This window comes from Rhinolophus sinicus, linkage group LG02 (assembly GCF_036562045.2).
Source record: "Rhinolophus sinicus isolate RSC01 linkage group LG02, ASM3656204v1, whole genome shotgun sequence".
NCBI classification, from domain to species: domain Eukaryota; kingdom Metazoa; phylum Chordata; class Mammalia; order Chiroptera; family Rhinolophidae; genus Rhinolophus; species Rhinolophus sinicus.
Window position 1 is genome coordinate 200,039,057 of NC_133752.1, and position 24,581 is coordinate 200,063,637.

Consider the following 24,581-nt stretch of genomic DNA (forward strand, 5'->3'; position numbering starts at 1 on the left):
GGGAAACGGTAATCCACCGTGTATGTAACAGCCGCACAAAACAGTGAGAAAACACCAGAAAGGTCTTCAGTCGACTGGGCAGTGTGGCCCGCGCCCCAAGCACAGGACCGTTTCCCAGGGCCCAGCGCCCACACACTTCTCGGAAAGGGATGCCCCGCACGCCCCACAGTGTCACCCGACGCTCCTGCCTCTCACATGCCCTGTTTACCTGCACGCACAGCACGCGCAAAATGACCATCATACTCTGAAGCCCCTGTTGGTGTGAAAACTCAGAGGGAAGGACGAGCAGGACCACCCGGCCAGGCCACCCGCAATGGCGCCCCTCAGACCTACAATTTCGGGCTTTGCAAAGAGGAACTGCACTGCCCGCCTTCTCATCTGGAAAGTAAGAGAACGGCCGACAATGCGCTGCCAAAAGACAACGGGTGGCGGCCCAGCGACCGCGCCAGCCCCTGCAGGCGAAGAGAAGGCGCGCAAGCGTAGCATTTACCTGTGTCCAGGCGCTTTCCGGGGGACCCCTCCTCCACCTCGGAGTCTCCGCAGGTGCTCCGCGACCTTTTTCTTGGCTGCAGAAGAGTCTCCAACCTCGGAAGGACTACAGACAAAAAGGTTTTGGTCCCTAGCTGAGGAGAAGTTGGCTGGGTTTCAGTGTTCTTGGCAGACTTTGGGGGGCTTACACTTTTCGATTTGCAGAAGAGAACAGAGGTGCGTCTGTTTACATCGCTCGAAGGCTCCGCCCCCGCGGAGGCCGCCGCCGGCGCGTCGCCCGTGCGGGCGCGGGTGGGCTGTGCAGGGTGTCCGATTACCAGTGCGCTCTGAGCGCGAGCGCTATGTGACTCATTACCAAATGTGACTCTTTTGAATAGTTTACTCTGCTCTGGGTTGAGTTCTACTGGTCTGAGGGTTGGTGGTTCTGAATTAGGCTCCGAGTTTGAAGGAAGAGGTAATGCATCTGATGGTTCAAGTTTAGGGGGAGATTTATCTCCTGAAAAAATTATAAATAAAGTGATTTTTGAAAACTGATAATTATAAAATCTATTATAAAACTTACTATAAATGTGAAGTCCACCAAAATACTAATTCAATTAAGGAAACAAAGCATCACAATAACTGTCTGCTTGCAGTGGGGGCCGCAGCGGCTGGGGCTTGGGGCCCACAGGTCACACTGTGTGTGTGTCCCTAACCCCAGACTGAGGTGCCCTGGTGCTCTGGGTCCAGGTGCCCAGCGGTATACCGCTCCTCTCTGCAAATAACTGTGAAACATTATTTCACATATGCCAACATTAAATACATCATTCGAGTTCATGACAATTTCTCAATCAACAGTTCACTTACCTTGAGGAAGAAAAAAATATTGCACATAACTAAGCGTCTAGCCCTGCGTCCCCACACAGTGCTGACCTGGGCCAGAGGTCAGCACACAAAGGCAAACACACTCACACCTCATTTCTGACCAGGGTCTCCCAAGGCGATGCCAGAGAGGGCAGGCCGCAGGAAGGGCTGTGACCACTGTCGGGGAAGTAAACTGACTTCCACACTTCATTCTGAAATGCTACAATGTAAGCTCTTTTTTTAACCTGACTTTAAAAATAAGAACAATCTTTGGAAGAATATTTTAACCTCTTAAAAAAAGGCTTTCAAAAATTTGCTTAAAAACGAGTAGTCTGAAAACCACACGGTGTGGGGCCTCAGCCTGAGCGCTGGAGGCCGGTCTGGAGGGACAGCGCCTGGCCTGACCGAGCGAGGTCACCCGCCAGTGAGCACGCGGTATCTTTCTGGGCAAGACTACTTGCCTGAGACTACAGGACCGAGAGCTACAGCCGAGAGGACCATTAAATGAGCCTAACTAGCATTTACTATCACTAGGTAGTTTTCATCTTATTAAACCACTTGAAAGATGTGAGGTTAACACTTGGACCCAATTCACTCTGAAAATGAAAAGCTACACAACTAGCGGGCCCACATCCGCCCAGAGCCAGAGCTGGGACGGTGAGGTGGGCTCTGCTCATCTCTGGAGACAGCCAGGCCCGGGCCTCAGCCGGCTGTGGCAGCGGCTGTGCCTGAAAGGTGACTTGGTCTTTAAATGCTCCCGAAACTTGTCAGAGCACCTCACAGATGGCTCAGATACCAAGGGAGAGTGCTTCCCAACACAAAGCTGTCATAAAGCCGTTTTTAGACGGACACTCGCCCACCCAGTGCACGCAGCAGCTGCCAGACACAGGAGTCGTATCCGGTGGGGACACTGTGACGTCCTTCACGTAGAAGTGCTGGATCACCAGCCATGCTGCCCGACACGTGGGCTGCCGATGAAATCCTTCCCACCCATCGTTAAGGGGCACCAACCGATTTCGGGACACAGCATGTACAAAACAGGCGGAACACAGACCAGAGGGAGGCTGGGACCGCAGTGCCCACGGAGCTTCCTGCTAACAACTGAGGCGCACGTGTGCACACATGCACGCCCACCCTGGCTCACTCCCTGCCTCCTATCCGCCCTGGGCCTCACCCTGGGCCCCCACAGCACGGCCCGTCCTAGCCATCACACCGGAAGTGCAGCCGGCACTCCCTGCAGACATCAGCCTCGGTCCTGGCAGGGGGCCTGGCAGCATGGGCACTGCCCACTGGAGCCTGAGGGGCCTCCGCCTGCCCCCTCCTCACGTGCCATCCCTAGCCCCCCACTCGCATTCTGACTCCACTCCGCTCAGCCACCCCTGAGGACAGCAGCCCACCAGGTGCCCCAATCACCACGGTCCACAGGCTCTCCTCTCCCGCCTGTCACTTGGCCCACATACGGGCTCCTCCCTCATGAGCCCCACACCAGACGCAACGGTCCAAGGTCGCACGTGGCCCCACCAGAGGGCCCCGTCCCCACACCCCTCCTCCTAGCCAAAGGTGGCCTGAGTTTGCTCACCCAGCGCCCTGCTCTGCAGTCACTGCGCGCCCGCCGACAGGGCAGCTCGCAGCCAGGCTCCCAAGGCGTTCAGGGGGCAGGCGCGCCAACGGCACGGCCAAGAGCAGAGACGCTCAGGTGACCGGGTGGGAGGCCCACGCAGCCTGTTTCTTCATCCAGAGGGAACGCCTGTCCTGTGAGCCTGGCAGCTGCACCGCAGCCCCCGAGCGGGGGCCTCACTGGAAGTCAACATAAACATGTGGAGGTTCTTTTAGAAAGTCACTGCCCACCGACAACTACGTGCAACGTAATTCCGTGAGAAATTCACACTCACTCAACTTCTAGGACAGACTACGCGACTTGAACAGGGGTCTCAGCGTCTGTGAATACAGGACGTGGCATCCAACAGTCCACGCACTGAATGTGTCACTAAACGTGTCACGTCTACGCGACGGCCACAAGGCTTCACCCTCGGGACGCCTGACTAAAACCAACTATTCCGGGGGACCGAGACGCCCTGAACTGTGCAACGACAGTTCTCCAACACTGCACACCTGATCGCCAACTACATCCAACAAACATTTCCACAGCAGAGTCACAAAAAGCTTGGCGAAACCAGTCATGCATCGGCCATTTCCGCCCAGTATAGACTGTCCTGCCACTGCCAAAATCCGAAAGGGGAAGCTGCATGTTTGTACAATTCACATTGCATGCAAAGTCCTCTGGCAACACGACAGGGTCCTTGCACGCTGCAGCAGGGCGTGCACAGAGGGGGACCCAGCACCCGGCAACCCCGCGGTAAAGCAGGACAGCTCAGCGCTGACACAGCGAGACCCAGCTCAACACACGGCCACGCCCAACAACCAGAAGCAGAAACCGGCCAGCCCACAGCTCGGTTCTCCCAAAGCCGCCCTCCTCACTGCGCTGCGCCCCGTGCACTGACAACAAACTCTGGGGCCAAAAGGCACTGCTATGTGACTCCACCTCCAGCTGAGAGCCTCACCCAGCTCCACAGTCACCAACAATAATCCCAGCCTGCGGGGAGTGTGGTGTTGGACAGACTGGCCTGCTGCTGAGCCCACACCCAGGTCTCCTCAACTCCAGGGGCTCAATCAGGAACGCCCTGGGGGACCCAGGCCGGAAGGCCTCCCCTCCTCAGACCAGGGTGTTTCAGTGGGCCTGACACCTGCCCTAACGTTCCTTTCCTGTTCAAGTTTCTTCAAATGGAAACCACATAAATGTTAAACTAAGATGGACTGTGTTCTTCATATTAAGGAATTACTACTATTCAGGTGTGATATCGTAGCTATGGGTCCTTTACTTTTAGAAAATTCTTAGTTTCTGCCCCATTCTAAAGCTCCTGAGTTCACATTTCTATAGAGACACAGATGTCTTGATTTTGGCTGTCCTCACCAACATTTAGGTAATTAGATACAAACCCCCAGGTCTATCTGGAGGCTCCTCCCTTCCTGACCCCCCCCATGGACTTTAAGGCCGTTTGCCCCTCCCACCCCCTTCCCATCAGCCCTTTCTGTAACTTGATCACTTTTAACAAGGACGTAACAGTCTACAAGCGATCCCAGCCCATCTTTTCTCAGATCTCACTTTGTTGCTGCCTTTAAAATGACCCGTGTGACAGAGCAACAAAGGTGGCCTTCAGAGAGACCGGGCCTAACTGGGGTGCTCCCGCCTGGCAAGTGAGGCTGCCAGGTGCTCCTCCCATGGGAACCCGACGCCGGGGAGGGAATCCTTGCCAAAGGACCACGAAAAGTCACACATGGCTCTGCAGTGAGACCAGGACTGGGAGAAAGTGAGTATTCAAAGAAGCTCTTCTAATGATGGTGAATCAGCTTGTTGACAAGCCTTCTCCCCAACTCACTCTTTTCAGGGCAAATAACGCACAAAAAGTGGTTTTCCAAGAGAAAAGATCAGCCTGGACAGAGCGAGAGCAAGAGCTCGGGCAGCGGGAAGGGGACTGGCTGGGAGGATGGTGGGGGGCCCACACTGACACCCCCCCTCGACAGGCCCTGCAATGTCGTAGGGCCCTCCCCCCCAGGGGTGCAACAGGCCTGACAACCTGTGGCCGCCCTGGACTCCTAGGACCCACTACATACAAAAGGGGGGCAGCCAGATATGTTGGCTGCCAGAGGTCCCTGGGAGAAAACGCTCCTGAGAAGCGAACCCCCCAGTCAGGGAAGGGCCCAGGGAAATGAAGCTTTTACTGTGTTCTGGGTCCGAACGTATGTGCAGCACCCAAAGGACAGTTTCTAGAGCTGCACCTCACGCGGGGGTGACATGAACTAACGAGTCACCAGGAGAGTGGGGCAGAGGCTCCAACGACTCAGCTGCACACAGGAGGTCATGTTTCTGGGAGAAAGAACCTCCAGGGCTCTAGTCCTCAAGCAGCAGGACATGGGAGCTGTGACCCACGGAAGCCGTGTGACACTCAGGGACTTGCCGCTCACAGCCAATGCTTACTTGCGGGGCTGGCAGACTGCAGTGCACAAGAAAACACCGCGTGGTCATGACCAAGACACCACAGACCCCGCCAGCTGATACACATGCCCAGGCAGGCGAAAGGCTTTCTCAGTAAGCCAACTGAGTGTGTCTAGTTTTAAAACACTTGGAAAGATTGTAAACCCAACTGCTATCGGCTGGGAAGGAGGGAGTCTTCTGGCACTTTCTTTTTGTGTAACTGAAATGTGCCAACTTTAAAATGAGAAAAGCAGGGGCCAGCCCGGTGGCTCAAGCGGTTAGAGCTCCATGCTCCTAACTCTGAAGGCTGCCGGTTCGATTCCCACATGGGCCAGTGGGCTCTCAACCCCAAGGTTGCTGGTTCAACTCCTCCACTCCCACAAGGGATGGTGGGCTGCGCCCCCTGCAACTAGAAACGGCAACTGGACCTGGAGTTGAGCTGCGCCCTCCACAACTAAGACTGAAAGGACAACAACTTGAAGCTGAACGGCACCCTCCACAACTAAGATTGAAAGGGCAACACTTGACTTGGAAAAAAGGCCTGGAAGTACACACTGTTCCCCAATAAAGTCCTTCCCCAATAAAATCTTTTAAAAAAAATAAAATGAGAAAAGCAGAGGGGGAAAAAGAGGGGGCAAGGCTCATACCAAGTTGTACCTGCTCCCACAGTTTAAGTTTCCAGCTGAGCACCTCCCAGAGCAAGGCCCACCTGTAACCACCCACCCAGGACCCTACCGTATTTCACCGAAAATAAGACCAGGTCTTACATTAATTTGTGCTCCAAAAGACGCATTAAGGGCTTATTTTCGGGGGACGTCTTATTTTTTTCATGTACAACAATCTACACAAAAATCTGCATTTATTCAAACACAGTCATGTCATCTTCTTCCGGAACATCGTCATAACTCGCCAAATCCCGAATTCCGGCTTGAATTTCTTGCAACTCCATTTCCTGTAGAACATTGGCCCCAATCTCTCACTCATGTCCAGCAACAGAGCTCTCCTTAAATGAGCACTTCTTGTCCATGTAGCCTGCTCGTAGTGCACTGGCAACACAGCTGTCCGTGATTTTATGCCATGAATTCTTCACCCAAGTCACGACCTCTTGCAGGCTAGGCTTCAAAGTTTCCCACGCTGATTTCTTTCCATTCTATTTTCAATGTAGTCATTCATTTCCATGCTCAAATGGTGCTTGAATGGCTTGTTTATTGCAATATCAAGAGTCTGGGCCGGCCCGGTGGCTCAGGCGGTTAGAGCTCCATGCTCCTAACTCCGAAGGCTGCCGGTTCGATTCTCACGTGGGCCAGTGGGCTCTCAACCACAAGGTTGCCAGTTCAATTCCTCGAGTCCCGCAAGGGATGGTGGGCTCTGCCCACTGCAACTAAGATTGAACACGGCACCTTGATCTGAGCTGCCTCCCAAATGGCTGTTGGTTGGAGCGCATCCTCTCAACCACAAGGTTTGCCAGTTCGACTCCCAAAGGGGATGGTGGGCTGCGCCCCCTGCAACTAGCAATGGCAACTGGACCTGGAGCTGAGCTGTGCCCTCCACAACTAAGATTGAAAGGACAACAACTTGACTTGGAAAAGTCCTGGAAGTACACACTGTTCCCCAATAAAGTCCTGTTCCCCTTCCCCAATAAAATCTTTAAAAAAAAAGAATCTGGAGATAGGCAGTCATTCCTGCGGCAATCATTTGATCTGTTCTTCTCTCCGCAATGAAGTTCTTCGTGTCTTTAGCGCGGTAAGTGCTGGCTGAATCCCAGATTAGCAGACCTCTTTGGCCACCGTGCAAAACAAGTGGCAGCACTAAATCAACCCACTTCCTTATAACTGCTTGTGTGCACCAGGCTTTTTTGGTTTTAAGATCATGAATGCCTGAAACACGTTCAACCTTATCTTTCCTGCCCTTAGTGATGAATGGAGGTGGGGCTTTCTTTCCATCCAGAAGAATTGCCAAAGTACAGGTAACACGTGCACGTGCGTAACCCGTGGAGGGAATGTAGATTGACGAGGCACCCCTCTGATCAATTGTCATTTGAGATCCTTGGCCCATAAACACTGCAGTTTCATCCATAGCAATCATGTTGGAGAGTTGGCATTCAGAAAAGTCGATGCCATCAACAAAGGACTTGAATGCAAGTGCATGTTTAATAACTTCAATATCTTCCAGCTTGAACAGTGCTGTCGATCTCAGAGACAGTTCACATCGCTGAAGGAAGCCATCCAGCCAGTGTTGTGATGCTTTGAATTCTTCTGGGGGTATTTCTAACTGTGGTGCCATTGCGAGGGCAAATGCTTGCATATCAGCCCTGCGCACAACCAAAGCCTCTGCTCTCCTGTCAGCAATCCATTCACAGATGATGTCTTCCAGCTCAGGAAATAATGGTTTTCGACCTGATCCACACTTGTGCTTCTTAGCGTTTCCCTCGTCCACCTGTTGACTGAGGTTATCGTACTCTGCTCGCCATTTTCGGACCATTCAGAGATCCAACTTCTTCTCTTTGCAAAAAGCTTTAAGATTCTTGCCCCGGGAGTCCTCCACGATTCCTTTCCTGTATTCGATGGAATAGCTCTTCCTTTTGCACTCATCTTGTCTGGGCGTCAAAATATCATTCCCTTTAAATCTACCATTAAATCAAGTGTTAACTGAAGACTTATGAGACAGGAGTGACAAAAAAATGATGACAGTTAAGAATGATGGTCCACAGAAAAGTGACGAAAAACTGCAGGCACCAAAATTCAGAAAACGTCTCTTTATTTCACACGAGTGCATTAAGTACGTCCGACACAACACTCGACGTATTGAATTATGAAGATTCATATTAGACACAATCACATCTGTTCATTATCAAGTGCACATGTTATTCGTGCATTGTGTCTACTCCGATTGGTCACTCGGCAGTAAGTCTCGAGTTTGTCTGTTTACGTAGGTGCTTACCTCTCATCCAAAGACGCCCACTTGGGTATTTACATATAATTATAACTTATATTATCATTTAAGTACTAATGTCAATGACATTATTTATAGTTAACTGTATGTTAACATTATTTTAATTCAACACATCCGTCATGTGCTGCAACGGACATACTAAAACCGTCCATCTGGCTGACGATCTTAACTGGGGCTTATTTTTGGGGTAGGGCTTATGTTACAAGCATCCTGAAAAATCATGCTAGGTCTTATTTTCGGGGAAATATGGTATGATCGTTTTTGCTGGGTGGATGGGTTTCTTCCCCTCTGTGTATTTCCTGTCCATAAAAACACCCCTGCTGCCTCGCTGTGCAGCAGGAGGGCGAGAATGCTGCCCAGTCGGGGCTGTCTCTGGGGGGCTGCACTAGTTTGTTCCACAGGGACAGATGCCCAGATCCCCACCCACCCTTCAAAGAATCAGGGAGGGGAGTGGGCGTGGTGCCCAAGGCCCTTTCACCAAGCTGCACCTGATAATCCAGCGCACAATTAAACCGGTCTCCTCCACCGACGGAACAACAAAGGTAGTCACTCCTGTCATCACACAGCCACCACCACTCCCCAGCCACTCTGCAGGGCGGCCTAGAACTGAAACCATCCTGTACAAGTAGTTTTGCAGGACCCGGCTGAGAAAACCATCTTAATCTGTGCCTTAAGCTTATAACTGGCTATTGAAGTGCCAGTGGCAGCACAGATAGCACCGAGTGGGACAGGCGTGGTGGGAGCACGTGAGCGTGAGTCCGGGCAGGCGCGTGCTTACCTTCGTCCCCCGTCTCCGGCCCCAGCTGAGCACCTTCCTCTTGCAAGCCTCCAATACCTGAGTCCGCGGCCGGGGCCGGGCTGTGCCGCTGGCTCAGCTTGCTCCGCACGAGTGCGATCTCCTTCTTCAGCAGCTTGGCCCGCTTGCTCCTCGACCCGCTGGACTTCATGGCGCATGTGAGGTCCAGCTTGTCCAGCAGCTCCCGCAGCTGCTCCTCCAGCCCCATGTGGGCCCTGCTGGCCGGGTCCAGCAACCTGTCCACTGAAGGCCAAGAACACACGCACATCAGCCAAGCGTTAAGCTGTCTTCTGAGACAGGAAAACCCACGGGGCCCTCCACCCCTGAGTCACCAGGGGATGAGGGGCACAGGCCCTCCAGCTGTGCCAGAACCCATGACAGGCCACTGCCACCGGGGAGCGTGCTTTTCACCCGTGGGTGTCAGCAAGCACAACCAGCTGGGTGCACGGGCACAGCAAGCCCTGTCGTCACCAAGCCTCTGACACCAGCGCTGATGCATTAGTCGCACCGCGAGTGTCCAGATGCACGTCGCTGACTAGAAGCGGGCAGCAGGATTCACAGGTCATTCTGAATTTCAGGCATATTTACTACAAAAACCCCTAGTACTTTCAATTTCAGCAACACCACCCTTTATGAAGCGTGGACCACCGTAAGTTAGCGAGAGGCAGCTAAGACAGAACCTGATCTTACAGCTCCCTGAAGACAAAAGTGGGAACAACAGACGCTGTGAGAGGCCAGTGACACCACCTCCTCCAGAAACAGACGGGATATTAAAAGCATCTATCTTTTCTATGAAGTAAACAAGACATCAGCACAGGGAAATAAATGAGAATGCCTGACAGGTAACAGCCTGGCTTCAATCCAGCTCATCATTCTAACAAAACTTCACAGACAACACAAGCTCAAAAACACTCACGAAAACAAAGCTCATGCCACCTGCAGCCCCCAAAGGGAAACGCCTCGGCTCCCTCACGGACCCTGAACAGAGCGCGAGGGCTCAGTGGGAGGGAAGGAAGGGCACCGATGACCACGACACCCGGTCCAGCAACTCAGCCACGTCCCTGCCCGAATACCAAGGCAGAAATAAATCACTTAGTACTTCTCATCCTTACTTCTGTCCTAAGTAAAAACCTCAGGGCAGAAATTCACCTCATCGACCTGCATGGTCATTTTCTGCAAAGCCCAACATGGAGAGGCCGTGACCCCCAAACCCCTTCCCACTGCAGGGAGTCCTAAGGTGGCTGGAGCACAGTGTAGGGAGAGCAGCCCGTCTGCAAGCGCCGGGACAAGCAGGCAAGCAGCTGTGATGTGTGCAGCTGTGACGTGTGTGAGAAGCATGGGCCCTCACTCAGCAGGAGGCGGGCAGAGTGCAAACAGAAGTAGGGGGTGGGAGGGAGGCCCATCTGAGAGCCTGGGCTGTGTCTGTCCTCAAACACAGCTGACAGCCTTCCCCGAAGTCACCACGACCCACGCTGGAGACAAGTCCCCAACAACACTGCTTTCTGGGCTCTAGCGGGTAGGCCTGCAGACCCACAAGGGGCACATGAAACGTGGCTGGTCTACAGAGGTGCTGTGCGCATAACGCATACACCAGGCAGCGGAGAAAAGCGAATGGAAAGGACCCTCGGTGACTTTTACGTTGACAGCGTATTAGAGTCACAGTACGCAGACGTACTGGATTGCAGGTACGTCACGAAAACAAATTTCGCCTTTCTTGTCCTTCGCTTCACAAGGCTATGAGACACCTCGGTCACCCGTCATCGCACCGCCGCCTACTGGGCGGGGCCGGCCGTGCTTACCGTCCTCCCAGGAGAAAGGCCGCCGCGGGGCGGCAGCGGGCCGCTCGGGCAGGTGCAGGCCGGACGCCTCCTCGAAGCCGATGCTGTCCGCCTGGCGCCGGGCCTGCCTTAGGACGACGCCGCCTTGGTCCCGCAGCCGCACGGCCGCCCGGTAGAACACCGTGTCCTTGGCGTTGTACCTCAGGCAGTTGTCCACGATGAGGTCGAAGTCCTCCTCAAACTCGGGGAGGCTCCTGTAGCCCTGAGCTTCCAGCCGCTTCCTCATGGTGGCGAAGTCCATAGGCTGCTTGATGTGGTCCAGGTAGTCCGGCACCTGTGTCACGGAGGGGACAGGCCGGGACAGGTCCTCAGCGACAGGACAGGGCTCTTCCTCACGGTGGAGGCAGCACACCCCTCACACCCCTGCGCCCACACAAACACGCACACACATTTCACAAAGAACCAGGGCACATAAAGGGAGCTGCTGGAGCAGCGGAGTGCACACCCACCTCCGTCAGGCTCACCGGCTGGGCGAATATGCGGGCCGGGTCCTTGTCCTGCAGCTGGTCGAGGACGGAGCGCAGCAGCACCGTGAGCGGGGTCAGCCGCAGCTCCAGTGCCATCTGCTCCACCTTTACCTGGGGGACAGCGCACCTGAGTCTCAGGAACCTTCTGCTCTGCTTCCCGGGCGCTCAGCACCACCACACGTGCCATGGCCAACGAAAGCTCCTCCTTACCCCTCACACTGCACCTTGGCACGGCACCCCAAACTCCCACCGGGTGCCAGCCCGGCCCCCACTTCCCAACCCAGGACCCTCTAGGGACACCACACTCCACTGCACCCCACCCGGCCTCCTCCAAGAGGTCAGTCGCCCCTCTGCAAGGCTGCAATCCAGGCAGACGGCCACCCAGCGGCCCCACCCGCGAGCACAGCTGCAGGCGCCGCGGGGACACACCTGCTCCCGCTTGAGCTTCTCGCGCTTGCGCAGCAGCTCGATCAGCAGCCGCGCCCTCTCCAGGTCGTGCCGCAACCGCTGCCAGTACTTCAGCTTCTCCTTGGCGGCTCGAAGCTCCTCGTCGTTCTCTCTCTGAGAAGGTGAATCGAGAGCCTCACGGTGAGCCAGCCCTCCCCACGGCCGCTGCACATGCAGCTGCAGGGCACAGACTCTGCCGTGCAGAGCACCGGGGCCCAGGCCAGGGCGAGGGGCCCCGCGACCAGAGCAGCCACACACCTTGCCCACAAAACGGGGACAGGCCTCCCACCTCCCAGACACAGAACGTGGGCACAGCCCAGCCCCATGCACTTCCTCACACTTCCCTTCCTGGCCCCCAAGCTCTGCCCCGGCCCTGCGGTCCTCACGCACGCCTGAGGTGCTCACCGTCCACTCTCGCCGCTCTGCTCCCAGGCCCACCTTCTACCACTGGCTACCAACACAGCACCACTCATCCACATGCCAGGGCTAAGCCCTCCGCCCGAGCACAGCGGGCAGTGCAGGAAGACCTCAGGGACAACCCCTCACCTCCTCCAGGACGCCACAATCCTAGTCCAACTTTCCGTGCACGACTGCCTGGACCGAGGGAAGGTCCCACCTCAGACAGCTTTCCTTCCCCACTCCTGGGACACAGTCCTCTGGCCTCGGCCAGTCACACAGCATCACTTCCCAGCACACACTCACACTTGTCAGACCCTCTTTTCTCTGCATGGACCACTAGGCCCCACACCACCCACGCTGCAGAGCTGGAACCTGGTGCCCAGGAGGCTGGCCCCCACACTGCCTCACTCCCTGTCTGAACACAAGCTGGGGTGGGGGGAAGGACCACCTGGATTCAAGCTGGAGGCCTCACGCAGACAATGCACACATGGCACAGCAGAGACTGAGACCAGGTGAGTGCGCTCCAGCCCAGGGGACCAGGGACAGCGTGGGGGGATGGGGACACATGCTGCTCCCGTCCTCACTGGGAGGCAGCCTCAGCACCCGCGAGGTGCAGACAACTAGGCTTACTTCATGTTATTTTAAAACTCTAGGCATCAAACAGGAGTTAACAGCAGTGTCAGTTGTAACGCACAGAAAGATAGGTTTACAAAAGCAAATTCCCCAAGAGCATCTGAAAACCATCTTGTCCATTTGTTCGCAATCAAGCACCAACCACCAGGATGTTGGCCTGGTGACTGGGTGACTGTACGTAGTGCCGTGTGACCGGTGTGCTCACTGTCCCAGCTGGAGGAAGACCAAGACGTACCAGGTGGCCTCACGTCTTCCAAAGGCCTGAGTTTTCTGAACTTGCCCTTGAGCAGTCTTTATTTCCTTCTTTATTTCCTGCGTGAAAACTAATCCTGAAGACGCCATGAAGTGGGATACAGCCGAACTTATTTCTAGTACCACAATCTATCTCAAGAGAATTCTAGAAAACCACGTTTGAAATCGACCCAACTTCCACTCAACGAACGCGAAGCGTATGCCCACCTGGAAAGAAAGGACGGGGTGCTGGGGTCGGGGAGACGACGAGAGCCCCCCACGGTGAGGACCAAGACCCCTGTGCTAGGGGACAGGGAAGGCCAGCTCCAGGGGTGGGGGAGGGAACGGCACATCTACCCAAGTCCCAGGACACTACCTGGCGAGAGATCCCAAGGGGCAATGGGGTCCCCGCCCCTGGAGTGGGTGCAGGAGGGGCCAATGCCAACAGCAGCAGGACGGAGGGGAAAGGCCCCCCCAGGAAGGGGCCTGCACTTCCCAGCCAGCCAGGGACCCTGTGCTCGCAGCTAGACAAGGTGTGGGGACAGAGCCCCAGAAAGTAGTTTACAGGCTCTCGGCCTCACGTGGAGGAGTGCTGGCTCGGGTAGTAGATGGCCGTCAGCTGTAGCCAGTTAGCCAATTAGCCGCCAATATAACTGCTGCGGCTACGGAGGAGAGAGGAGAGAGAAAGAATGGGGGCTAGCAAGAAGATGGCGGCTGGGCTGGCCAGCGCGGATTGCAGTTAGAATGGCTGGTTGCGGACAGTGTGGATCCAGCCTCCAGTGAGAGTATAGTGCCGCCAGAGAGAATATAGTGGTATGACTCCCCTACCTATGGCTCCGTGGGTGTTCCTTTTTGGCCTCACCATATCCTGCGTTCTTGTGTGGGGAGTGGGAGCAGAGACCCCGCAGGCTCCCCCTGCATGACACAAGGCCTCGGGGGGCTCTGATCAGAGCACCGAGAATGGGGCACCATCCTGTACCGTGTTTCCCCGAAAATAAGACCCAGCTGGACAATCAGCTCTAAAGCGTCTTTTGGAGCAAAAATTAAGACCGGGCCTTATACGATATTATACAAGACCAGGTCGTATAAGACAATAAGACTGGCTCTTATATTAATTTTTGATCCAAAGACGCATCAGAGCTGGTTTTCGGGGAAGCATGGTAGCAGAGGCCCCAGGAGGTGCCTCACGTGCCCTCGGGCCAGCTGGTCCCATCTGTCTGTCTGTCCCAACAAAAGACCAGGCGTGGGGAGGGAAAGGCTGCGCCTAGCCCCTTTCAGGGCCTGTGTGGGGACAGAGCCAGGAGTGCAGTTTCCAGGCTCTCGGCCTCACATGGGAAGGTGCTGGCTCAGGTAGTAAATGGCCATCAGCTGTGGCTACTTGGCCGTCAGCTGTAACCAGTGAGCCGCTGGCCACCAATATAACTGCCGTGGCTACATTAGCAGGTGCAGATTGCAGCTAACAAGTGCGGTGAGCAGGCGGATCATGAATTGCAGATCGTGTGGATCCTACTTCCTGTGTCTCGCCCAGCCACCAGCAAGACTAGGGTGCAGGAAGACCCCTCGTTGGGGTGCTGGCGGATGTTTGCGTTTGTGTCTCGACCAGCCGCCATCAAGACCATAGTGGTATGGCTCCCCTATCCACGGCTCCGTGGCTGTTCCTTTTTGGCCTCGCCGTGTCCTGCGTTTCTGTGCGGGAAGCAGGAGCTGAGTCCCCACATGACAGCCTGGTTCAGGGCAAGCGCCCAGAAACGTGGACAAATGAGGCAAATTAAACTGTAACATCAAGAATTTCTTAAGTTTCAAAAGACATTAAAATCACACCAAGCTTTAAACATTCTGTGTGGAACATGACTGTTCTGGAACTGTCCCCCTACCCCCAAAAAGCCAACCTGTAATGCAGGGTTTTCTGCTCCGGCTCTTGGCAGGTGACCACAGGAGACGTCGAGGCCAAAGAGGAACAGCAGCAGAGCCATGGATAGGGGGTTCATACTACTATACTCTCGCTGGCGGCCGGGCGAGACACAGGAAGCAGGATCCACACATTCCACACCACCAGCAATCCGTGCTTCCTAATGTAGCCATGGCGGTTATATACAAAACCATAGCGGCTAATGGCCAACTGGTTCCAGCTGACGGCCATCTAACACCCAAGCCAGAACCTTTCCACGCGAGGCCAAGAGCCTGGAAACTGCACTCCTGGCCCTCCCTACACAACCCTTACAGGATAAAGTGGGCAAGCATGGCGTGGGCACAGCCCCTCCACCTTCCATCCTGCCCACCCAGGGCCGCCCTGCGCCTGTGGCTGGGACCCAGGCCAGGCCCCTGAGTGAGCGTCCTGCACCCATGTCGGCACGTCCCCACGGGAGCCAGGCAGGCCTGGGGCACTTCAGGGTCACCAATACCCGCTGGTTCAAGCTGCACACGCTCAGATCCGCCGCTCCTCCCAACCCTCATAGCCGACACCTGTGTTTCTCGTCTTCCTGTTCTCACAAAGGGTCTGGTGTGATGGGAGGTGAGCTCTCAAATAACTGCCTCACACCAATGTGCCCGTGTGCCCCACCCCCAGCCTGCCTCCTCCCGCCGCCTCACCCCCAGCCACACAAGCCCAAGCTGGGTGCGTCTTGCCCGCCCACTTCTCCTAGGAGGTCCATGTATGCAGCGGGCGGCAAGCGCCACTGACCATGGGCTTAACCCACAGCGTTTGGGCACGTAAGCAGGCCGGGTCTGCGTCCTCCCACTTCTCTCTCGGGGTGTAACACCTCAGTGTCCCAATCCCCCCACAACCCCCGTTTCACTGTACCCCACCCAACCGCAAAGGCCCAGGCCCCCCTCTCACATTGGAGGCCTTACAGGCTCGGTCCCAACCTCCTGCCCCACCGTTCGGGCAGCACATCCCGACAACACGCCAGCTGTAGCCGGTAGTCCCGTGGCTTCAAGTCCTGGCACAGCCCTGGCAGGGACACAAGCTCCATCCCCAAGGGAAGGAGGGACGGACATGCAGCACAGCAGCTAAGCAGGTGTCACTAACAAAGATCCCAGGTTCGATGTGAAAGCTGAGGATGAACTCCAGACATCCAGACCCAACCCAGTGAGTGTAAGACACCCATGCGCACAGTCCCTGGGGTCAGCAGCAGGCCCGACAAGAAATAAGAAATGCGCCCAAAGCAGTCCACGGTCCCAACGCCAGATGAAGCGGGCAGCTGACCACTAGGCAGGTCTGCAGCACTTCAGGACGCTTGCACAGCCCGGTCTCACCTACGCGGGCGTCCAGAGCACCGACACCTCAGATTAAGGGAGCCACCTCCCACGTGCTGGACACGCGTCCCGCTGTCCCCACCCCACCACCCCAGCACTCGCCATCCTAACACCAGGCAGGCCCTGCCAGGCTGCACAGGGGCTGACCCCGCCACACGCTCCCTGCCTCCACTGCCTGAGGCCGCATGTCCTTGCACGTTTCATGATATGCGACTCAGATGGCACTGCGGGCACCAGGACACTGAGGGGAGGGACAGCCCAACCATCACACCGTCCCATGGGCAGCGGGCCCGATAAGCACAGCCCTCGGGCCTTGACATGGAGAAGGGTAGGGGCACAGCCCATCTCACAGAGGCCCAGAATCTTCAGTTTCTCTGGTTTTCAGAAAATATTTAAAAAAGACATTAAAATCAAACTTAAAAAAACTGCACATTTAAACGTGTCAATACTTTGACTGTCACCACCGATTCAGGAAAAGTTAAAACGAGGGGTCCCTAAGAATGACGTCAACATCCACGCCAGGAGCAATGAGGTGAAGAGGGACATACTCAGCCCAGGACTCTCAGTGTGACTAAGAAGGGACAGCAGAGACACGAAAGCGACATCTCAAGACACAATGGGATGACAAAGGTGTCGATTCGCTCCACGACGAAAAACACTCCTCTAGGCCTCTATCTACTCTGTGCTGGGGCCGTGGAGGGAGGTGATGCCAGGAACAGGCCCCAACTTCACAGCAGAGTCATCCAGCAGGAGTCGTGCCCAACCCCCAGCACAGCAGAGTAAGCGCTGGGCTGCGAGGGCCCGAGACCCTGCACACCAGAGAACCCCTGTGGGGACAGAGCCCCAGAAAGTAGTTTACAGGCTCTCGGCCTCACGTGGAAGGGTGCTGGCTCGGGTGCTGATTGGCCGTCGGCTGTGGCCGGTTAGCCGATTGGCCGCTGGTATAACTGCTGCGGCTGCCGAGGATTGCGGAGGAGCCGAGCCGAGCCGAGCCGAGCAGAGCAGAGCAGAGCAGAGGAGAGGAGAGCCGAGGAGAGCCGAGGAGAGCGGAAGAGGAGAGCCGAGAGAGAGGAACAGAGGAGAGAGTGGAGAAGAGTCGTCGGTCGGTCGGTTGGCGGAAAGGCGGACGGCAGGTCGGCGTCCGGTGGGCCCAGCCTCCAGTGAGACCGTGGTGGTATGACTCCCCTACCTATAGCTCCGTGGGTGTTCCTTTTGGGCCTCACCATATCCTGCGTTCTTGTGTGGGGAGCGGGAGCAGAGACCCCGCAGGCCGCCCCGCCTGAAAGATGGCGCGACGAGAAGGCCTCCGCGCACGACAAATGGCGCAGCAAGCAGGGTCTCCCGCACGACAACCCCACAAGTCAGGAACCCACCCCACCCCACTCGGGGGCCACCACGTCCTGCTGGGTCTGACAGTGTCCCCTCGGACTTGGCTCAGCCAGCTGGCAACAGCATCAAAAGGAACAGAGCAGCACGCTTTCCACAATGGTACTGTGGCAGCCGCACTGCGATCCAACACGAACTCGTTCCCATTGCGTGCCGAGGAGAGCAGAGCAAGGGCACCTCCCAGCCTCTTGGACCGGAATGTGGCCAGGTCTTTCCTGCAATGCCAGCCAGGAATTCGGGGCGATGTGCCGATGAACCATTTCTGATTGCAACTTCTTAGAGCTAATTTCTTACTCCCTAACCCCATTGTTTCAGAACTACTTTACAATAACACCAGAGGGTTTTGTGAAGCCAAATTCAGTACTAACACATAAGCGCCTGTTTGGTTCGGTTCTTTAAAAGGCCAGTTCTTGTCCCTCTCACTCACATCTGCTCTCACCTCATTTCCTCCGCACTGCAGTCAATGGAAAAACCAGCCTTCAGAGCAAGGCCCTTAAAATGAATCACTCCTGTGCTACCTCTCAATACAGGAGCACCCAGCACAGACCCCGCCCAGGGGTCCAGCTCAGACCCCGCCCACGGGCCCAGCACAGACCCCGCCCAGGGGTCCAGCTCAGACCCCGCCCACGGGCCCAGCAAGACCCCGCCCACGGGCCCAGCTCAGACCCCGCCCACAGGCCCAGCTCAGACCCCGCCCACGGGCCCAGCACAGACCCCGCCCACGGGCCCAGCACAGACCCCGCCCAGGGGTCCAGCTCAGCCCCCGCCCACGGGCCCAGCACAGACCCCGCCCACGGGCCCAGCACAGACCCCGCCCATGGGCCCAGCTCAGACCCCGCCCACGGGCCCAGCACAGACCCCGCCCACGGGCCCAGCACAGACCCCGCACACGGGCCCAGCACAGACCCCGCACACGGGCCCAGCACAGACCCCGCCCAGGGGTCCAGCTCAGACCCCGCCCATGGGCCCAACTCAGACCCCGCCCACGGGCCCAGCACAGACCCCGCCCAGGGGCCCAGCTCAGACCCCGCCCACGGGCCCAGCACAGACCCCGCCCAGGGGCCCAGCTCAGACCCCGCCCACGGGCCAGCACAGACCCCGCCCACGGGCCAGCACAGACCCCGCCCAGGGGCCCAGCTCAGACCCCGCCCACGGGCCCAGCACAGACCCCGCCCACGGGCCCAGCACAGACCCCGCCCAGGGGCCCAGCACAGACCCCGCCCAGGGGTCCAGCTCAGACCCCGCCCACGGGCCCAGCACAGACCCCGCCCAGGGGCCCAGCACAGACCCCGCCCAGGGGTCCAGCTCAGACCCCGCCCACGGGCCCAGCACAGACCCCGCCCAGGGGCCCAGCACAGACCCCGCCCAGGGGCCCAGCTCAGACCCCGCCCACGGGCCCTGCCTCACCACCTGTTGCTGCCCCGACCCTGGAACTCCACCCCATGTGCTCAGCAAGGTCAAGGCTGCACCTCCACATGTGCAGGGACACCAGGCAACATGGATGGATGAGTACATGCAGAACCCACAGCCTAGCAGCCCAGGACACACACAGGTCCTCTATCGCTTATGGGGTTGGGCCACACCGGGGCTGCAGACGAGGGGCTACACCACGTCCAGCCAGAAGCCGGCGCTGGCCCCCAGGAGCCGCTGCGCCTGCTCGGTGTGTCAGGTGAGGCAGTGGGAGGTGTGCAGAGGGCACGTACCTGCTGCGAGCTTCTCTGGGACTGCAGGCTGGACTGCAGTCGCCTCAGCAGGGGAGCACCATTTCTGGACAGCCTTTTGAGCAGCCAGTAGCTGTGGGCTCTCTCAACGAACTGCTTCTTCCGCGGCACGGCCACCTGGTTCGCAATCCTATTCAATCTAAAACACAGAAAACTCAGAGTTTAGCTTTTGAGCAGTGCATCAGCACGTTTCATCGTGCAAACTGAAGTGTCACTCAGTGAGCCATGGTCCGTGCATGCCACCTCCTGCCATCCAGGCTCTGCAGGACCGACTCTACCATCCCAAGCTAGCACAGGTTTCACCCACTTTTCATTCACCCGGTATCTATCAAACACCCAAAAAAGAACAGCATGTTAATTCCTCTCACGTGATACGGTCCCCACGCACACGGGCTGTCACCAGCGTCTAGCAGAAGCCCCACTGGCTGCAGTGTACGCATGAATGATCCCTCAGGGACAGTCTGCTCCCACAAAGGCTGGGCGGGTGCAGGGCAGTAGTCCCACTCAGTCATGTCAAAGGGACAGTAGCAGCTGACGGGCCAGGGCTGGACACAGACAGGGGCTACTACTCACTGAAATGACAGTGGGGTCTCAAGTCTCTCAAGACCTCACCCTTTGTGAACCATGAAACGCAAAGGCTTTGTAAAGACACTCACATGGGGGCGAGGGTTATTTACCACAGGCCCAGGCGCCTCACCTACCACCACAGGCCTGAGGCTTCCAGAAAGTACCCATGACCCTTGCCCTTCCGCTAAAACAGGTCAGTGCATCAATCTGCCTCACCAGGATGCTGAAAGATAATGTAAGCTCAACCAAAAACAGAACAAAAATACAAAGATGCAACAAGAAGGCATTCCTCATGGAGCAAAACCAAAATTTCAGACAGAAATCAAGGAATTTCAAGACCAAACTTCTTCAAGAATACAAAACTTTTGATTTGTATAAAACCACCAGTGAACAAAACCATCAGAACACCCCAGTGCCGCCATGTCCACACATGGTCCTTCCCTGAAAACAGCAGCTCCAGCTCGTCTCCAAGACGGCTCCCTACCACGCTGCTGGGTCAGCCTCCGTGCTTGGCTCTGGAGGACGTGCGCCGCACATAGCTGCCCAACTCCTGTGGTCACCGAGACCCGCTCGCCATGGGGACCCAGCCCAAGTCCTTCAGATGGACCCGGCCTGAGGAACCCACCCAGGGGGGCAGCTCCATGCCGGACACAGGCCAGGGCTCTGGAAAAGTGAACCTGTTAGATCCAGCCCCCAGACGGAGGCACTTAGAGCTTCCACAGGCGGGTATGAACCACAATCTCAAGGGTAACCACAGCCTGCCCTTGAGGGAGGGGTCACAGGTCCGTAGCTCCAGTACACCTGGTCACACGGCCTCAGCAGGTGGCGGGGACAGGACGCCCGCCAGCAGTACCCAGCCTGACTCCAACATCCCCGAGGGCTGCAGCTGAAGGCGTGCTGGGCACCAGGCCTGCACACAGCCCTACGCACGAGGCCAGTCCTGGGCAGCTCACAGGCGCCATGTTTGCTGGGCCCATTTTTGCCATATTTGACTGAGGCATCACGTAGGGACAGTCCATGCACAACCTTAGTGCTCCATGGGCCTACACAGACAGACAGACAGACACAGACACACACACACATGCTGTTATTTCAACGGCAAAGGAAGCAACATCAAAAAAAGGATTTTTTTTTTTTAACAATTTCAAGGTACAAAGAAATGCTATTTGGCAACATGCCTGTAAATAAAGGTTCTGAACCTCATGAAGCCAGCCGCCATCGCGCCCCATCAGCATGTGTGAGCCAACAAGAGCCCACAGGTGTGAACAACAGGCTGTGATGAGAATGTACCTAAAGCCGTCCTCAGGTATTTACTGAAAAGCCACATTCTGAGCAGGATTCTACCTCCCGAGCGGCAGGGAGTCCCAGCAGCAGATGGGAGCCAAGCACCCAGGCAGCATGGGCACCACACCCGTGTCTCCCAGAAGGACGTGCAGCCGTGCCGATACGGACACACACCCGCACATCCCGCTGCGCTCACCCCGCCAAGCCAACCACCTTTCATAACACGTGGAGAGCAGAGGAACGCACCAAACCACCAAGGAAATGTCCAGCCAAGGGACAGATGGGGACCCGAGACAGGATGGGGGAACCCGAGGCAGGACGCGGGGGGACCCAACATAGGATGGGGCGGCCCACGACAGGACTGGGGGTGATCCGGCTCCCTCGACAAACTCCAAAGGGAAAGAGACCAAGGGAGACTTCAAGGAATCATGAATTCTGAAGGCCCAGTGAACCTGTGTTCAGAAAAGGGTGGGCAGGCCAAGTCCCACACAGGAGGGGACAGCAGTGGCCCTAAGGGCAGGAAAGGGTCACCGATGGGCTCGGGGCCTGGCCAGGTCCTGTCTTCCCAGGTAGACGGTGCTTACGAGCATGGCTGCCCTATATAACTCATTGAGCTAGGTAGGAACTTATTCCATGCAACCTTCTGTCTTTGCATTCTACTCGCAACCAGTTCTGACTACGGTTTTGGCAGGAGGACATTGAAAGGATCGGAAGCTTGATCGTCTCAAGCCTTTGTGTCTACCTGATAAGCCAGGTGTCTCCCTTCAAACGGAAGAGAAACCGGCATCACTGAGAGATGCCCGTAAGTGCTGCTGGGAAAGCCCTGGGAGGGGCACGGGAGGCACTGGGTGGCTGCAGGCTGCAACTGCCACTCGCAGCTTCTGGAGACACCGAAGGAGGACCCAGGGAGGGTCAGTTCATGAAACAGCTCGGACTTCAGTACACAACTTGGAAGGGAGTTTTAACAGTTGAGTCCGAGGCTCCAACCCACTTATACATGTGGCCAAGGCTTCCAGTACTCGTGTCTATAGTAACAGAAACCGGAACGGACTGAGGAAGACCTGTGCCATCACAGCAGGAAGTACATCCGACACGGAAACTGTTGGTTACATTTAAGAATCTTCAACTTGTCCATCTGTTTTGCTCAAGTGTGTGTGCGAACAATTGTAACAACAACCTGAGTAGGAAGAAATTGTTAGCACTCAAAGTCCAGTGAGAGTGACGTGAAATAACATAGAGACAGCAGCTGGGCAACTGTCGGCCCTGAGTGGAGACCAGGGCAAAATGCCAGAAGCAATGAGCCTTTCAACACGTGCACTTTCAATATTCCAGAAACTACGCCTTTCTGCCGTATGACCACAGGGTGCAAAATACTGGATTTCAACTCAAAAATGTGGAAGGCGCAGCACTGCTTCTCAAAATTACTTTGAAGGGTTACATCCGAAACACCTCTTAGAAAGGAGGAGGGCGGACGCAACATGCTAAACATCCAACTGAGGAAGTCAGAAAAACACACAAAGTAAAAGGCGACAAAGGGGGACCCACAGGCCCGGTCCCAGCATGGTGGCTAGTTAACAGTGACGGACGGCGCACTCACAGCTGCTGAGAGCTTTTAATGTTCTCACCACCTCCCAACCACGACAACCACGTAAGGTGAAGGTGTGTGAACTCACGTTGTGCTCAACACTTCACAATATACACGTGTATGAAATCATCACACTGGACCCCTTCAACTCAGAGTCAATTACATCTCAGTAAAGCTGGGGGGGAGACAAAAAACTAAAAACATAATGAGGCAACAAGCAACACACGAGAAAATCTCAACAAAACCAAAACTCTGTTCTTTGAAGACTAGTACACAAACTTTGATAAGCACTAATCAAAAAAAGAGAGGAATTAAAAGTAACCATGAATTTTTAAAAAAGACAAAAACAATGTCACCCATGGAAAAGGGAAAAGAGAACAGAAATCCAATTAAAAATGAGTATCGTGAAAACTGAGATGTAACACAAATCTGTAGAAAATGGGGCCGGCCTGCTGGCTCAGGCAGTTAGAGCTCCGTGCCCCTAAGTCCAAAGGCTGCCGGTTCGATTCCCACATGGGCCAGTGGGCTCTCAACCACAAGGTTGCCAGTTCAATTCCTCGAGTCCCGCAAGGGACAGTGGGCTGCGCCCCCTGCAACTAAGACTGAACAAGGCACCTTGAGCTGAGCTGCCTCCCGGATGGCTCAGCCAGTTGGAGCGCATCCTCTCAACCACAAGGTTGCCGGTTTGACTCCTGCAAGGGATGGTGGGCAGTGCCCCCCGCAACTAGCCATGGCAACTGGACCTGGAGCTGAGCTGCACCCTCCACAACTAAGATTGAAAGGACAACAACTTGACTTGGAAAAAAGTCCTGGAAGTACACACTGTTCCCCCAATAAAGTCCTGTTCCCCTTCCCTAATTAAAAAAAAAGAAAAAAAAAAAATCTGAAGAAAATGTAAGTTACCAAAACCAGCTTGTGAAGAAATCAGGAAAACCTGAATACATGCATAGAATAATTTTAGAAACTGCAACAACATGTAGTCTACATTTCTCCTCCCACCCCCAAAGAAAAGGAAAAGAGAAAGGTGATTTTTCAGAGCAGGTTTGCCACTGGAAGACTGGTGGTTGCGAGCTGGCACCACCAGGCTGGCACCTCCGACTCGGAAGAAAGGCGGTGTGTCCAGCCGCTGGGTGAGGTCTCGTGCTGGGTGAGGTCTCGTGCACACTCGTTTGTGAACACAGATGCACGCTAAAATAAAAGGCACTGACCAAATCCACTCAAGTACAAAAAAACTCTGCCCACCCTGACCAAGGGGGTTCGTCCCAGTAAGGCAAGGGTGGTCTTGAGTTGAAGTTCTAGAAACAGAACCCCACATCAACAGATAAGAGAGCAGAATGGGACCACCTCAAAAAATGTGGAAAAGCAGGTCAACCATGACGTGCAACGCACAAGGAGGGGTGAGGGTCCTGCCAGCAGGGCCACCGGGAACTGCCCTCAAAACCGGGACCGAGATGCTCTGTGAGAGCTGGAGGGGACATTCCCACAGTGAGGAAAGCTGATGCTGAAGGACCCGCCACGCGCTCGTAGTGCTTGTAAAACAGCACCGAGAGGCAGCGAAGGTCTGAACAGGTGGTGACACTCAACGAACAATGTCAGCAAGAGAAAGACAGTATCACACACACAGACAACCTCACCTGGTCCGTGGAGTCCATGGA

At 55.8% G+C, this 24,581-nt stretch overlaps 1 protein-coding gene across 4 annotated transcripts in view; it reads right to left on the reverse strand.

The window, feature by feature from the left end:
• Positions 1–24,581, reverse strand: part of BRD1 (bromodomain containing 1) — a 48,620-nt gene that overhangs the window by 12,050 nt on the left and 11,989 nt on the right. Inside the window, exons 3-9 of one of the 4 annotated variants that reach the window (XR_012494203.1) lie at positions 19,473–19,629; positions 11,848–11,979; positions 11,401–11,529; positions 10,913–11,225; positions 9,096–9,356; positions 678–985; positions 491–595 (exon numbers count right to left, since the gene is read on the reverse strand). Coding sequence is in view for 3 of the 4 variants with exons in the window: in XM_074326603.1 (XP_074182704.1) it covers positions 491–985; positions 9,096–9,356; positions 10,913–11,225; positions 11,401–11,529; positions 11,848–11,979; positions 19,473–19,629 (1,487 nt within the window). In the remaining variant the exon portion in view is untranslated. Of the gene's footprint in view, positions 1–490; positions 986–9,095; positions 9,357–10,912; positions 11,226–11,400; positions 11,530–11,847; positions 11,980–19,472; positions 19,630–24,581 lie in introns of all 4 variants that reach the window. The other 3 variants (XM_074326604.1, XM_074326603.1, XM_074326605.1) reach the window with 3 other exon arrangements.